Raw genomic sequence first — 16,300 nt, forward strand, 5'->3', positions numbered from 1 at the left:
TTGAGTTGGTTTATATTCTCTGTATCAGTTGGCATTGTATATTTATTTTAAATTAATTTATTAATTTTAATTGGAGGCTAATTACTTTACAGTATTGTGGTGGTTTTGCCATACATTGACATGAATCAGCTATGGGTATACCTGTGTCCCCCATCCTGAATCCCCCACCCACCTCCCTCCCCATCCCATCCCTCTGGGTTGTCCCAGTGCACCGGCTTTGAGTGCCCTGTTTCATGCATTGAACTTGGACTTGTGATCTGTTTCACATATGGTAATATACATGTTTCAGTGCTATTCTCTCAAATCATCCCACCCTCATCTTCTCCCACAGAGTCCAAAAGTCTGTTCTGTGTATCTGTGTCTCTTTTTCTGTCTCACATATAGGGTTATTGTTACCATCTTTCTAAATTCCATATATATGTGTTAATATACTGTATTGGTGTTTTTCTTTCTGACTTACTTCACTCTGTATAATTGGCTCCAGTTTCATCCACCTCATTAGAACTGATTCAAATGCGTTGATTTTAATAGCTGAGTAATATTCCATTGTGTGTATGTACCACACCTTTCTTATCCATTCATGTGCTGATGGACATCTAGGTTGCTTCCATGTCCTGGCTATTATAACCAGTGCTGCGATGAACATTGGGGTACACGTGTCTCTTTCAGTTCTTGTGTCCTCAGTGTGTATGCCCAGCAGTGGGATTGCTGAGTCATATGGCAGTTCTATTTTCAGTTTTTTAAGGAATCTCCACACTGTTCTCCATAGTGGCTGTATTAGTTTGCATTCCCACCAACAGTGTAAGAGGGTTCCCTTTTCCATACACCCTCTCCAGCATTTATTGTTTGTAGACATTTTGATAGCAGCCATTCTGACCGACGTGAGATGTTACCTCATTGTGGTTTTGATTTGCATTTCTCTGATAACGAGTGATGTTGAGCATCTTTTCATGTGTTTGTTAGCTATCTGTATGTCTTCTTTAGAGAAATGTCTGTTTAGTTCTTTGGCCCATTTTTTGATTGGGTCATTTATTTTTCTGGTAGGCATTGTTTATTATAATTGAAAAGAATAAAACAACTTTGCCAAGTGAAGAATAGTATTACATACTGTACATTTTAATTTGTACTTGTATTTGTCTCTCTGTCTCTTCTTTTGGCTGTTTTTGGTAGTGAGTATAGACAGTATTTCAGAGAAGGCGATGGCACCCCACTCCAGTACTCTTGCCTGGAAAATCCCATGGATGGAGGAGCCTGGTAGGCTGTGGTCCATGGGGTTGCTAAGAGTCAGACACGACTGAGCGACTTCCCTTTCACTTTTCACTTTCATGCACTGGAGAAGGAAATGGCAACCCACTCCAGTGTTCTTGCCTGGAGAATCCCAGGGATGGGGGAGCCTGGTGGGCTGCCGTCTATGGGGTCGCAGAGTCAGACATGACTGAAGGGACTTAGCAGTAGCAGCAGCATGGACAGTATTTAGATTTTTCTTACTGATTTATCCATGCTTGTTTAATTTCATCTGATGGTTTTAAGGCTTTGTCATGTTGCAGATATTTTTTATTGCTTTCTTCTTACCTTTGTTTGCTTTTTAATGTATCTTTAATTTCTGTGTTCACAAATAGTTTTTTAAAACATAACTTGTCCTTTGGATTTTTATGCTTTGAAAAGCTTTCTTCATCCCAATATCATTCACTATCTTTCCTTACTTTCTTTAAGTTTCATTTTGTAAATTTAACTGTTTAGTCCATTAATTGTTTTGTATAACGTAAGGCAAAGAACCTCATGTTATAGAATTTTTTCTCTGTATCAGTTCAGTTCAGTCACTCAGTTGTGTCCGACTCTTTGTGACTCCATGGACTGCAGCGTGCCAGGCTTCCCTGTCCATCACCAACTCCCAGTGCTTGCTCAAACTCATGTCCATCGAGTTGGTGATGCCATCCAACCATCTCATCCTCTATTGTCCCCTTCTCCTGCCTTCAATCTTGCCCAGCATCAGGGTCTTTTCCAGTGAGTCAGCTCTTTGCATCAGGTGGCCAAAATATTGGAGTTTCAGCTTCAACATCAGTCCTTCCTGAAAATCCTGAAAATATTCAGGACTGATTTCCTTTAGGATGGACTGGTTGGATCTCCAAGGGACTCTCAAGAGTCTTCTCCAACACCACAGTTCAAAAGCATCAATTCTTCGGTGCTCACTTTTCTTATGGTCCAGCTCTCACATCTATACATGACTACTGGAAAAACTATAGCTTTGACTATATGGACCTTTGTTGGCAAAGTAATGTCTCTGCTTTTTAATAAGCTGTCTAGGTTGGTCATAACTTCTCTTCCAAGGAGCAAGCGTCCTTTAATTTTATGGCTGCAGTCACCAGCAGTGATTTTTGAGCCCTGAAAAGTAAAGTCTCTCACTGTTTCGTTGTTTTACCATCTATTTGCCATGAAGTGATGGGGCTGGATGCCATGATCTTAGTTTTCTGAATGTTGAGTTTTAAGCCAACTTTTTTTCTCTGTACAGTTAAACTCATTTTTCTCTTGTCATTTATTGTCATCTGGTTTTCAAATAATTTGAAGTCACCTTTTTTGTAACATTTCCCACAACCGGAGTCTGTTTCTTGGCTTTTAAATCCTATTCTGCTTATCTTTTTATTCCAATGCAGCATACTTAAAAAAAAAAAAAAAAAAAGACTGTAGCCTTTTAATATGTTTTGTTCTTTCTCTGGTAATGCTAGTCCTTGAAAATCTCCCAAGACGCTATCCAGGTCCAAAACTGTGAGATGCCTTAATCAGGGAACTGCCAACAGTCAGTTGATTCTGAACCCAGGCCAGAGGGAGACCAGTGCAAACGTGGAACCTTGGAGCCACTTTGCTGGCATTCCCTAACACGTCCCTGATGAGAAGGAATATGGTCTCAGTTGGTGAAAGGGGTCAGTGAGCAGGTTCGCTAAGTATACGTGTGAAGATTGGAGGGGTGTGGGATTTTGAAGTCAAATATGTAGTTATAATTAATAATACTTTAAAAAAGCTAAATTACCTATTGAGTATAGAAGCCTCTACAGGCACCAAAGCAAGGGAGTTTGAATGTCTCTTTCTTTTCCAATGTCTTTTTACCTGCTTCATTTATGACTTTGTTTCCTTATGGAAGGCTGTTGAGGGGCTGGGGATAAGGGAGAGAAGAACAAGGAATAATGAGGATAGAGTCAAGGCAATTCTATTTGTGTAATTTAAAGTATACCTGTAATATTTTTTAGAGATGCCTTCAAAACTTCAAACATTTCAGTCCCATTGTACCTTTTTTTTTCAATTGTAAACAATGACTGGTAGGTTTATTTCAGAATTTCTGCTTGGCCTAGGGCAAATATATCAATGGAATACAAAGAGAATTCACCAGTTAAAAGTCCATATTCTTTTTTTAATGGTAATTTTTACAAAACATTTTTTCATTGAAATATTTTTAAAAGCAAAGGCTTTATTACTCCTGCTTAGCTTTCAGAGTCCTCTTTGGTTGGAGAATCTGGCTCTATTCTTAGCCATCACACGATCTTGACTGTAGCTGTAGCCTGTTCTCCCTTCTTATCTGCTATGTAACAGTTCCCAGTTCTTGTAGTACAATGTAGATAATGCTAGACTATTCCATAAAATTTTACCAAAAGCGGAGGAGAAAGTAAAAGGAAGTAAGCATAGAGTAATATGTAATGAGATAATTTTTCAAAGGGGATCTAGTTTTAGCTTTCTTCAGCTCTGCTTTCTCTCTACCTCCAGGATTGCTTCAAATTTACAAAAACCATCTTTTCTCTACCACTTGGGAGAACCTTCAAGCATATGTAGACTCTAAATTTCAAACCCAAAAGAGAAGACTTCATGATTGACACTGGGAATGCTGAAAATGGGCATGGCTTATGCCTTCCACAAGAAATCATAACTAACTGTATTCTAGTAGCTACTATCCCACTCCACTACTCTTGCCTGGAAAATCTCATGGCTGGAGGAGCCTGGTAGGCTGCAGTCCATGGGGTCGCTAAGAGTCGGACACGACTGAGCAACTTCACTTTCACTTTTCACTTTCATGCTTTGGAGAAGGAAATGGCAACCCGCCGCAGTGTTCTTCCCTGGAGAATCCCAGGGACGGTGGAACCTGATGGGCTGCTGTCTATGGGGTCGCACAGAGTCGGACACGACTGAAGCGACTTAGCAGCAGCAGCAGCAGTAGCTACTATGAGACAGTTATATCTAGCTATATCCCAATAGGCTATTGTCTTTACTAGAGATACACATGTGGTAGGTGGGTGGCAATCTGTCACAGCCTTTTATATGATAAGTCTATGTGATTTTATTTGTCATATAAAATTATAGTGGGAAATGGCAACCCACTGCAGTATTCTTGCCTAGAATATTCCATGAACAGAGGAGCCTGATGGACTACAGTCCATGGGGTCGCAAAGAGTTGGACACTACTGAGTGCACATGTGCACATGTGCACACACGCACGCACACATACACACACACACACACGCATGCACACACACACATTGCTCATTCTCACACTGATGCTCATCCTCTGGCTTTTAAAATAAAGGATACAGTATTTTATAATAAAAACTATGGGATAGAACAAATGGACCCGGATTCTAGTCTGATTTACTAGTAAATTGTCTTGTCTCTTAGCCAGTGGCTCAGTCTTTCTATATAATTGGGATATAATTAGTCTGTAATATTATGATTTTATCTTTAATTGAATTGTTTGAAATAATTATAAAATTTATACTTGAATTTTTCTCTTGATGATATATTAGTCTCTTTTAATATGATTGACGTATTAGTGAGGAATTGTTCTGATATGAGAAAAAACAGTTTGTTTTACAATGATACATTTTACAGGACAGGCTCTCCATTGTGCTGACAGGGGACCTGCCTGTATTTAAAAGGGGCTGGAGCTCACTATGAGTTTTTTATGAAGTAAATATTTGCCTCTTTATCACATACAGATTTAGATATTCTTAAACAATTTAATTGTATGTAGTTCTCTGTATACTTAGATTCCGTAGTTTCTAGTTTTAGTTCATTCATATATTTGACATTTCATCATTAAAACTTTTAAGTTGAATTTAAACAAAAGCACCATATGTTAAAATACTTCTAACAGTGAGTTATTTGGTACTGTTAGTTAAATATGGAACAGTTTTTTCCTTCCTACTTATGTGTGATCTATTTTTTTTTTCAGAGTGAAAAGCTTTTGTTATATGATACAGTACAGAGTGAGTTAGAGGAGAAGATACGAAGGCTTGAAGAGGACCGGCACAGCATTGATATTACCTCAGGTGAGGGGAATGCTGTGATGTCATGTTTAAGTGACACTAAGCCTTTGGTTTACTGAGGTGTCTCCTCACATCTAGTCTCCTATACAGATGGTACATAAATGAAGCGTAGATCTTCACGACCCAGGTAATCACGATGATGTGATTACTCATCTAGAGCCAGATATCCTGGAATGTGAAGTCAAGTGGGTCTTAGAAAGCATCACTACAAACAAAGCTAGAGGAGGTGATGGAATTCCAGTTGAGCTCTTTCAAATCCTGAAAGATGATGCTGTGAAAGTGCTGCACTCAATATGCCAGCAAGTTTGGAAAACTCAGCAGTGGCCACAGGACTGGAAAAGGTCAGTTTTCATTCCAATCCCAAAGAAAGGAAATGCCAAAGAATGCTCAAACTACAGCACAATTGCACTCATCTCACATGCTAGTAAAGTAATGCTCAAAATTCTCCAAGCCAGGCTTCAGCAATACGTGAACCGTGAACTTCCTGATGTTCAAGCTGGTTTTAGAAAAGGCAGAGGAACCAGAGATCAAATTGCCAACATCTGCTGGATCATGGAAAAAGCAAGAGAGTTCCAGAAAAACATCTATTTCTGCTTTATTGACTATGACAAAGCCTTTGACTGTGTGGATCACAATAAACTGTGGAAAATTCTGAAAGAGATGGGAATACCAGACCACCTGACCTGCCTCTTGAGAAATCTGTATGCAGGTCAGGAAGCAACACTTAGAACTGGACATGGAACAACAGACTGATTCCAAATAGGAAAAGGAGTACGTCAAGGCTGTATATTGTCACCCTGCTTATTTAACTTATATGCAGAGTACATCATGAGAAACGCTGGACTGGAAGAAGCACAAGCTGGAATCAAGATTGCCAGGAGAAATATCAATAACCTCAGATATGCAGATGACACCACCCTTATGGCAGAAAGTGAAGAGGAACTCAAAAGCCTCTTGATGAAAGTGAAAGTGGAGAGTGAAAAAGCTGGCTTAAAGCTCAACATTCAGAAAACGAAGATCATGGCATCTGGTCCCATCACTTCATGGGAAATAGATGGGGAAACAGTGGAAACAGTGTCAGACTATTTTTCTGGGCTCCAAAATCACTGCAGATGGTGACTGCAGCCATGAAATTAAAAGACGCTTACTCCTTGGAAGGAAAGTTACGACCAACCTAGATAGCATATTCAAAAGCAGAGACATTACTTTGTCAACAAAGGTCCATCTAGTCAAGGCTATGATTTTTCCTGTGGTCACGTATAGATGTGAGATTTGGACTGTGAAGAAGGCTGAATGCCGAAGAATTGATGCTTTTGAACTGTGGTGGTGGAGAACACTCTTGAGAGTCCCTTGGACTGCAAGGAGATCCAACCAGTCCATTCTGAAGGAGATCAGCCCTGGGATTTCTTTGGAGGGAATGATGCTAAAGCTGAAACTCCAGTACTTTGGCCACCTCATGCGAAGAGCTGACTCATTGGAAAAGACTCTGATTCTGGGAGGGAGTGGGGGCAGGAGGAGAAGGGGACGACAGAGGATGAGATGGCTGGATGGCATCACTGACTCGATGGACATGAGTCTGAGTGAACTCCGGGAGTTGGTGATGGACAGGGAGGCCTGGCGTGCTGCGATTTATGGGCTCGCAAAGAGTCGGACATGACTGAGCGACTGAACGGAACTGAACTGAACGAGAGGGCAAGGAGGAAGACTGCTAAAGAATTTGCTGTGATTGTTGCTTTAATTTGGACTCATACTTCAGAAAGATATAGAAAATGAAGCACATGAAAAGGAATAAAATAGAAGTGTGACTGGAACAACAGGCATAAGAATAATGTACTGTAAGAATAGTTAAGCATATTATTACAACATAAGAGTAGTATTGGAAGACAGCTACAGTATATATTCTTTGCTCTAAGTCTTGAAAGATTGTCATGTGGAAGAAGGAGTAGAAGTCTTTTCTCTTGGTTGTGCACAAACTAGGACACAAAGATGGATATTATAAGGAGGCAGGTTTTTGTCTCAAAAAAAGGAAATACTTATTAATAATTAGATTAGGCCAAAGTGAAATTGGCTTTTTCAGGGAAGGTCTTTCTACACCTTGCAAGATTTACTGGGTTATCCTATGGTTCTTGCACGTGTATTGTGTTACTTGTTATAAATTCTGTTTCTCCAGTATAGAATAGGCAGAGCAGACGAGCTGAGCTCTCCTGCCATTGTTCGACTCATCGGCTGACCATGGGTGACAGTTTTAGCTTTTCTAAGTCAGTCTCTTTGTATAATTGAAGTCATGAGACTGTCTGCCTGAGAGGTAGCTTCAAAGATTAGTTGAGACCATTCACGTGATGAATATTTAAGTGCCTGACATATATGTTCATCAGTTACTAGGCATTAAGTGCCAAATTGAATTTTGCTCTAATGAAAGAAGAGGAAAATTCATAAATATATAGCTGCTCATTAAATTATATATAGTCATATATATTACAGTATATACCCATATTTATAGCATATAAACATAGCCACCAATGCAGTTTTGCTACTATGAAATTAGTCTTTTTTTTCCTTTGATCTCAAGAAATCAGATAATACTTAATTTATTTTTACCTGCCAGAGCTGTGGAACGATGAGCTTCAGTCAAGAAAAAAGAGGAAGGATCCTTTCAGTCCTGACAAAAAGAAGCCAGTTGTTGTGTCAGATATCCTTTTTCAAATTTTCTGGGTTTTTAAATTTTTTTTTCAGTTGTTTTAATGTACGTTTTTGCACTGTGCATATCTTTGTAGTTTTTATTAGTATGCTTTATCTTTATTTGCATGATCCTGTAATAAGAACAGATGATTTTTTAAAAATGATTGAAAGCAGAAGGGTATAGTTTAGATTAAGGGAGGTAGAGTGGATAAGAAATTTAGCCATGATCTCAACACTGAAAATTAATATGGGTTTGTAGATCACAAGGGCTTTGAAATGAAGCAGCTGTTTATTATATAGCATGATTGCTAAATTCTCAATTGTACTTTTTGACATTTTTAATGTCTCTGAAACTGGTATGTTTTTAAATTAAATTAATATATACATTCAATCTTGGCATTCCCGATGGTACCCTCCCTTGGCTCCTGCTTTCCCCCTCGCCCACCTCAAAACAGTGATTAGGTTGTTGGTGTATCTTACTGTCAGAGACACCATAGGATTAAGAGAATATGGTTATAACATCTGAAGTACTAGAACATACTTATGCTGGTACTAAGTTTTTTGAAAAACAATTTGGAGTCAGAATTCAGCATGCTGATGGTTTCTGTCTGAAGTCATTGTTCCAGTTTCTGAAAAACAGAAATTTGGAAGTATAGTTTAAAATTGGAATTCTTACAGCTAAACTGACCTTGACTTTTCAACGTCCGTATATAGTTTATATGTTACAAGATCTTGATATTCTTGAAGACTGGACAACAATAAGGAAGGTATGTTTAAAGAGCAATGGAATTCAAGTATATTTTTTGTAGTCTACTTTTTAAGAGTATATAATTTTTCACTAATACATCAAAATATTATTGTAAATATGCTTTACTTTGCAACAGTCTCTCTAGGCAGTCATTACTAATACAGATAACTGTGGATTGCAAGAGTATTTTATGAGAGGCATGTTAGCAGTTTGATTGTATTTTTTCCTGTGATAATGTAATTAACAGTTTATGCAAAAGTATGCAAAAGTATTTAGGTTGCCCCAAAATAGTAATGGATTACCATTCTGTGCCTAGTTCTTAGCCTGGTACTGGCTCACAGAAGGCATTCAGGTGTATTTGTTGAATGAATGAGAGTGAGTGAATATTTGAACCTTTATTATACATTTTTGCATTTTGTCATTAAACATTGAAATGTTAGAAGATTTTCTGTGCTTGTTTGAAAGTGGAGACTTGTTTTCCTATTAAAATTTTCCATTCTCAAAAGCTTCTTAGTTGAGAATTTAGAGTAGGTATTGATAACACCTCTAGAAGAAATTTTTATTCTTTTTATATTCCCATGGTTTTAGACATTACCAACTTATTGAAGTAGATCATATTTCACTGTTTGTTATTAAGCTTGTAAGTATTGTATATTAAATGGATATTGAAATATACTTTGATTTTGAACTCAGACATCTTTCTTCTTCTTCTTTTAATTAAGGCAATGGCTACACTTGGTCCACATAGAGTGAAAACAGAACGTAAGTCATTTTGTCTGAGTTCACATCTTCTCTTTGGAGACTTTTTAAGTCATCTACACACTAAACCACTCCCCCCTCACTGGTTTCATTTCATCAGTGAACACTATATGCAGAACTGTGAAAAATTCTTCTGGAGTCTTTGCCTCATGTAAAAGTTTGAAGATTTATGAATGGAATGTATTTCTTTAGTGCTTCAACTGCATTACAATTGCTAATTATGGATCAGTCATCTTAAAAGTATTTATTTAGTGTTTTTTAATGGGCTCAATAATTCTATAGGGGAGGTGTCTGGAGTCCGTGGATGGCCTTCAGAGAGCCTGTGAATAGGAATTGTGGAATTTCAATTCCACAAGCCTCTAGAATTGTGCACAAAATTACTTCTGTACCTATATTTTCTATGAGAGAGATTAGAATGCTGGCAGTAGGGTTCATCAAAAATCCTGAAATCACTGCTGAAGTAGTGATGGACATTACTGTCTAGAATAATTTCTCTGTTTCTACGTTCTTTCACTGTATAGATTTGAGCCATGGATTCCTTTAAGAGTCTGGCTACACTGTTGAGTGGGTCTCCTCCCCAGCCCCTGTTATCTTTAGCATGTGTATTCTTTGTTTTCTTCATGGCACTTACCACAATTTGTAATTTTTTGATTGTTTACATGTTTACCTGTCTCCTGAGAGAATCGTAAGCTCCACAAAGGTCAGAAATCTGTCTGTTTCAGTCACAGTGCTCAGAAAACATTTGTTGAATGAATGAATGAGTGAATACTTACTGAAAACCTTTTACATACCAGGTACTTTTTGAGGTCAGTGAATGCAGTGGTGCAAGAGTTGAATCTCCTGGAACTTCCTTGAGGGAGGCAGAATGATAATGTATATGTAAATAGATAACTAACTAGATAATGACAAATTGTAATAATTGCTATGAAGGAAATATAAAGCTGTGGTGAAGATTAACTGAGGAGTGGGTAGAGTAGTTGGGGAAGACCTTTCTGAGGTGGTGACATTTGAATGATGCAGAGGAGTATATTTCTATTCCATGGTGTGCTTTTGACAGTGTGCTTCCATAAAGAATGGTTTTTTTTTTTTTTTCCTGCATGAGTTTATCTGATGAAATCTCAAACCATTTCTAGAATTTCAAAATGAAAATTCTACTGAGTACATTTGCTTTTTAGAATCAAAGGCCTGGAAAATTCTTGGAATACATGTTAAACTTTGCTTTTTTGAAATGTCAGTTGAGACAATAAAAAGTGTCAGGCGAGACAATATGAAAAAATATAATTTTCAGTGGAAATATGATAACTCAGATTTTAAATCTTATTTAAAATTGGCACTAGTAAAGCAAAATGCATCTTTTCTCCTAACACTTGTCTAGTTATTGATTTATTATATATTGTTAGTGTGTGTGTTAGTCATTCAATTGTGTCTGACTCTTTGCACCCCATGGACTGTAGCCCTCCAGGCTCCTCTTTCCATGGAATTTCTCCAGGCAAGAATACTGGGTTGCTATTCCCTTCTCCAGGGAATCTTCCCCACCCAGGGACTGAACCTGAGTCTCCCGCTTTGCAGACGGATTCTTTACCGTCTGAGCCATCAGGGAATTTTCAGTGGAAATATGACAACTCAGATTTTCAATCTTACTTAAAATTGGCATTAATAGTGGATAATGTATCTGCTCTCTTGCACTTGTCTAGTTAATTAATTTATTATATATTTTTTAGCTCTATTAAAAACAGTGAATTATGTAAAAAATGTAGGAAATGAAATTCTCTTTGTTTTTATTAGATATAGGTTTCTTATCTAAAAAAATATTTTTAGTGTATTTTCACATATATGGGTGGATTGGTATTAATGCTTAAGTGTTCTGCACTTTTGTTCTTCTGACAATATCTTAATATAACAGTTTTTGAACTGATCCCTTTAGCACCTGTGAAACTGGAAAAACACCTGCACAGTGCTAGATCCGAAGAGGGAAGGTTATACTATGACGGTGAATGGTATATACGTGGACAGACAATATGTATTGACAAAAAAGATGAATGTCCTACAAGGTAAAAAGCCTTTATTGTTTCACTGCTGCTCAGTATGAGAGTGTACTGCGTGGTTGTCAGTAAATTTTTGCTGCTTGTATGGTGCATTCATAATACCTTAATAATTGCGATGGATTTCTTTCTTTTCTTGACGTATGATTTGATTAGCATGTTTGAACACCAGTGTTAATGTTAACTTTTGGGGGTATATTTTAGTATTTTGTATAAAAAAAATTGCATCAATCAGAATGGGAAAGGAATTGGAAATTAATGAAAATTTAGAGTGATGGTAATTAAAGTACAACATGAAAACTGAAAATTGCCTTTTAAAGGATTCAACCCTGTCTGAGCTTAAATAAAGTTTGTATAATTATTTATAGAGCCTTCTAAGTGTTCTTTGGTGTGGCCTTTGGAAAATATTAATGTGCATCACTTCTTTAGTTCCTTTATAGTTTATTATTTAATCCTCAGAGTTTTTTTATCCTCTACAGTAAGAAAATAACTTTTTCTAGGTAGTAATAGTAAATAAGGTGTTTGCATTTAATATTGAATACTCATTTCAGGAGCAAACTTTTCTCATAAAAGTCCATTGAGCTAATTAATTACTAGGTTATATATATAATACTCCTGGATTTTTTGCTTTATCTTATTGCTTTTGAGTCATATAACTACTACTACTTAGAATCTGTGTGTATGCATGCTAGTTGCTTCAGTTATGTCGGATTCTTTGTGATCCCATGGACTGTAGCCTGCCAGGCTCCTCTGTCCATGGGATTCTCCAGGCAAAATACTGAGAGTAGGTTGCCATGCCCTCCTCCAGGGGATCTTCCTGACCCAAGGATTGAATCCATGTCTCTTAGATATCCAATATTGGCAGGTGGGTTTTTTTTACCACTAACACCACCTGGGAAGCATATATATATATATATATATATATATATATATATGCTTAGGGGTGTGTATATATATATACACACACATATATATATATGCTTATATATATATAAAGTACCCCTAGCTTCTTTGCCTTATCTTATTGCTTTTGAGACATATAACTACTACTGTGTAGCATAAATATGGTTAAAAAGGAAATGCTTGTGCTCAGTCGCAAAGTTGTGTCTGACTCTTTGCAACCCCATGGACTGTAGCTGGCCAGACTCCTCTTCTCCATGGGACTTCCCAGGCAAGAATACTGGAGTGAGTTGCCCTTTCATTCTCCAGGGGAAGGCTCCAGGGGATCTTCCTGCACCATAGATCAAACTTGTGTCTCCTGTATTAGCAGGTGGATTCTTTACTATTGAGTCACCAGGATAGCACTAAAAAGAAGATAAAATAGCATAAAAGAGGATTAAACACAAACATAGTTTTAGAAAGACTTCTGTTAGGTTGGTGCAAACGTAATTGTGGTTTTGGACTGTGGATTTTAAATCACTGTTACTAGGTTCAAACACATCTTTATTAATCAAAATAGGAACCATTACAATCAACACATTTTTGCCAACGAGAAATGAGTTTATTTCTGAAGCATAAAAATCTATGCTTCGAGATGTGATGAACTATTTCTTGGAAAACATTTTCTGCACCCTGCTGGTTGTAGAAGCATTTTCCCTGCAAGAAGTCGTCAAGATGCATGAAGAAGTGGTTGTCAGTTGGCATGAAGTTAGGTGAATATGGCAGATGAGGCAAAACTTTGTATCCCAATTTGTTCAACTTTGAAACGGTGGTGGTGCGACGTGTGTTTGGGGATTTTCGTGGAGAAGAATTGGACCCTTTCTGTTGACCCATGCTGGATTCAGGCATTGCAGTTTTCAATGCATCTCATCAATTTCCTGAGCATACTTCTTAGATCTAATGGTTTTGTCAGGATTCAGAAAGCTATAGTGGATCAGATGGGCAGCAGACCACCAAACAGTGACCGGGACCTTTTTTTGGTGTAAATTTGGCCTTGGAAAGTGCTTTGAAGCTTCTTCTTGGTCCAGCCACTGAGCTGGTCATCACCAGTTGTCATATAAAATCCACTTTCTGTTGCATGTCACAATCCAATTGAGAAATGGTTCATTGTTGCATAGAGTAAGAGAAGAAGACATCACTTCAAAACAACGAGTGTTTTGATTTTCAGTCAGCTTGTGAGGCACTCACTTACTGAGCTTTTTCACCTTTCCAGTTTGCTTCAAATGCCAAATGACCATCAGTTCAGTTCAGTTCAGTTCAGTTGCTCAGTCATGTCCAACTCTTTGCAACCTCATGGACAGCAGCATGCCAGGCCTCCGTGTCCATCACCAACTCCCGGAGTTCACTCAAACTCATGTCCGTTGAGTCACTGATGCCATCCAACCATCTTATCCTCTGTTGTCCCCTTCTCCCCCTGCCCTCAATCTTTCCCAGCATCAGGGTCTTTTCAAATGAGTCAGCTCTTCGCATCAGGTGGCCTAAGTATTAGAGTCTCAGCTTCAACATCAGTCCTTCCAATGAACACCCAGGACTGATCTCCTTTAGGATGGACTGGTTGGATCTCCTTGCAGTCCAAGGGGCTTTCAAGAGTCTTATCCAACACCACAGTTCAAAAGCATCAATTCTTTGGTGCTCAGCTTTCTTTATAGTCCAACTCTCACATCCATACATGACCACTGGAAAAACCATAGCCTTGACTAGATGGACCTTTGTTGGCAAAGTAATGTCTCTGCTTTTCAATATGCTATCTAGGCTGGTCATAACTTTCCTTCCAAGGAGTAAGTGTCTTTTAATTTCATGGCTGCAATCACCATCTGCAGTGATTTTGGAGCCCAGAAAAATAAAGTCTCTCACTGCTTCCACTGTTTCCCCATCGACTTGCCATGAAGTGATGGGACCGGATGCCATGATCTTAGTTTTCTGAATGTTGAGCTTGAAGCCAACTTTTTCACTCTCCACTTTCACTTTCATCAAGAAGCTCTTTAGTTCTTCACTTTCTGCCATAAGGGTGGTGTCATCTGCATATCTGAGGTTATTGATATTTCTCCCAGCAATCTTAATTCCAGCTTATGCTTCCTCCAGCCCAGCGTTTCTCATGATGTACTCTGCATAGAAGTTAAATAAGCACGGTGACAATATACAGCCTTGACATACTCCATTTCCTATTTGGAACCAGTCTGTTGTTCCATGTCCAGTTCTAACTGTTGCTTCCTGACCTGCATCCAGGTTTCTTGAGAGGCAGGTCAGGTGGTCTGGTATTCCCATCTCTTTCAGAATTTTCCACAGTTTATTGTGATCCACACAGTCAAAGGCTTGGCATAGTCAATAAAGCAGAAATAGATGTTTTTCTGGAACTCTCTTGCTTTTTCGATGATCCAGCGGATGTTGGCAATTTGAACTAAATGATCAATGTTGAGTTCTTCAACAACTTCTCATGTAGTTGTAATAGGATCAGCTTCGATGATGGCTTTCAATTTCATTGTCAACTTCTGATGACTGGCCACTGCATTCCTCATCTTCAAGCTCTCAGCTCCTTTGCAAAACATCTTGAGCCACTACTGCACTGTAGGTTCGTTAGCAGTTCCTGGGTCAGGTGCATTGATGTTGTGAGTTATCTGTGCTGCTTTATGTCCCATTTTGAACTTGAATAACAAAAATTACCCAAATCTGCTTTTTGTCTAACATCATTTCCCTTGTCTAAAATAAATACAAAATACACAGCAAGTAATAAGTCATTAGCAAAAAAGCATAAAGTGAGAAATGTACGTTAAAAAATGATGTATAACATAACTGCATTTAAGAATGTATTCCAATATCAAATGGCAAAGTTCAACAATGCAAAACTGCAATTACCTTTGCACCAACCTAATATATAAAGATTAATACTGTTAAAAAAAATATGTATGAGTACTAAAAATGCTTGACACTGGGAATTAAGATTTGTATTTAGAACATATCCTACAACCATATTCATATGAGTTGGAGCTGTAATACCATATAAGGAGTGGTTTTAGCTCCATTTTTTTGTCTTTTGGAGGTGGGTTGGAAATGGACAATGTGCTTTTAATAGTTCCAAGAGTAAATTTTACCAACTCTATTAAGAAAAGAAAGATAATTGTGTTGCTGAATGTGGTATTTTTGGCAGCATGCCCTGCTAGTAGCATTCTGATAAATGACAGTTACATACCTGAGTCTACCCTTACAGTCCAGCTATTTTGGTTTTATAGCTAGTGCTCTAAAATGAGTAGGGGAGGCATATTGTCATTCATTCATTCATATTTTTTTTTTCTTTTTAGTGCTGTAATTACAACAATTAACCATGATGAAGTTTGGTTTAAGAGGCCTGATGGAAGCAAATCTAAGCTTTACATTTCACAGCTACAGAAAGGAAAATACTCAATTAAACATTCGTAATCATGATTTAAGTGTTATCTAAATCTACCTTATTAGTGTTACCAAGTATGATGTGCCATGGGAATAAAAAAATGTATTCAATAACTTAATATTCTCATTGAATCATGAGAGACTGTATTTATAGGTAGTACTCTAAGTAAACCTCATGTTGATATGTTATTAAAAGAGACAGTAATAAAAGTTTAGTCATGATCATTACATTTATTTGCCTTTTTGATCCAATGACCAATAGGTGTATATGGTAGGGGTTTCTTACTAAACTTTTTCCTTTGGTTTTTATGTAAATCTGTCTTACCTTTAGTGAACTGTGTTAGCAATGGCTACATTTATCTGCAGTTTTTTTGATTTTCAAGATCTTTTCTCTGATCATATATTTGTAAATAAGCCTGATAAAATGTTTCCTATAAATGGTT

At 37.7% G+C, this 16,300-nt stretch overlaps 1 protein-coding gene across 2 annotated transcripts in view; it reads left to right on the forward strand.

The window, feature by feature from the left end:
* The window catches only part of BRMS1L (BRMS1 like transcriptional repressor), a 42,898-nt gene extending 26,813 nt beyond the window's left edge, over positions 1-16,085 (forward strand). The window contains exons 5-10 of one of the 2 annotated variants that reach the window (XM_070775462.1): positions 5,213-5,309; positions 7,912-7,995; positions 8,688-8,752; positions 9,456-9,495; positions 11,396-11,543; positions 15,770-16,085. In XM_070775462.1, the coding sequence (XP_070631563.1) occupies positions 5,213-5,309; positions 7,912-7,995; positions 8,688-8,752; positions 9,456-9,495; positions 11,396-11,543; positions 15,770-15,887 (552 nt within the window). In that variant the 3' untranslated portion in view covers positions 15,888-16,085. The remainder of the gene's footprint in view (positions 1-5,212; positions 5,310-7,911; positions 7,996-8,687; positions 8,753-9,455; positions 9,496-11,395; positions 11,544-15,769) is intronic. The other variant, XM_019983825.2, reaches the window with a different exon arrangement.
* The last annotated feature ends 215 nt before the right edge of the window (positions 16,086-16,300 follow it).

This window comes from Bos indicus, chromosome 21, assembly GCF_029378745.1.
Source record: "Bos indicus isolate NIAB-ARS_2022 breed Sahiwal x Tharparkar chromosome 21, NIAB-ARS_B.indTharparkar_mat_pri_1.0, whole genome shotgun sequence".
NCBI lineage: Eukaryota > Metazoa > Chordata > Mammalia > Artiodactyla > Bovidae > Bos > Bos indicus.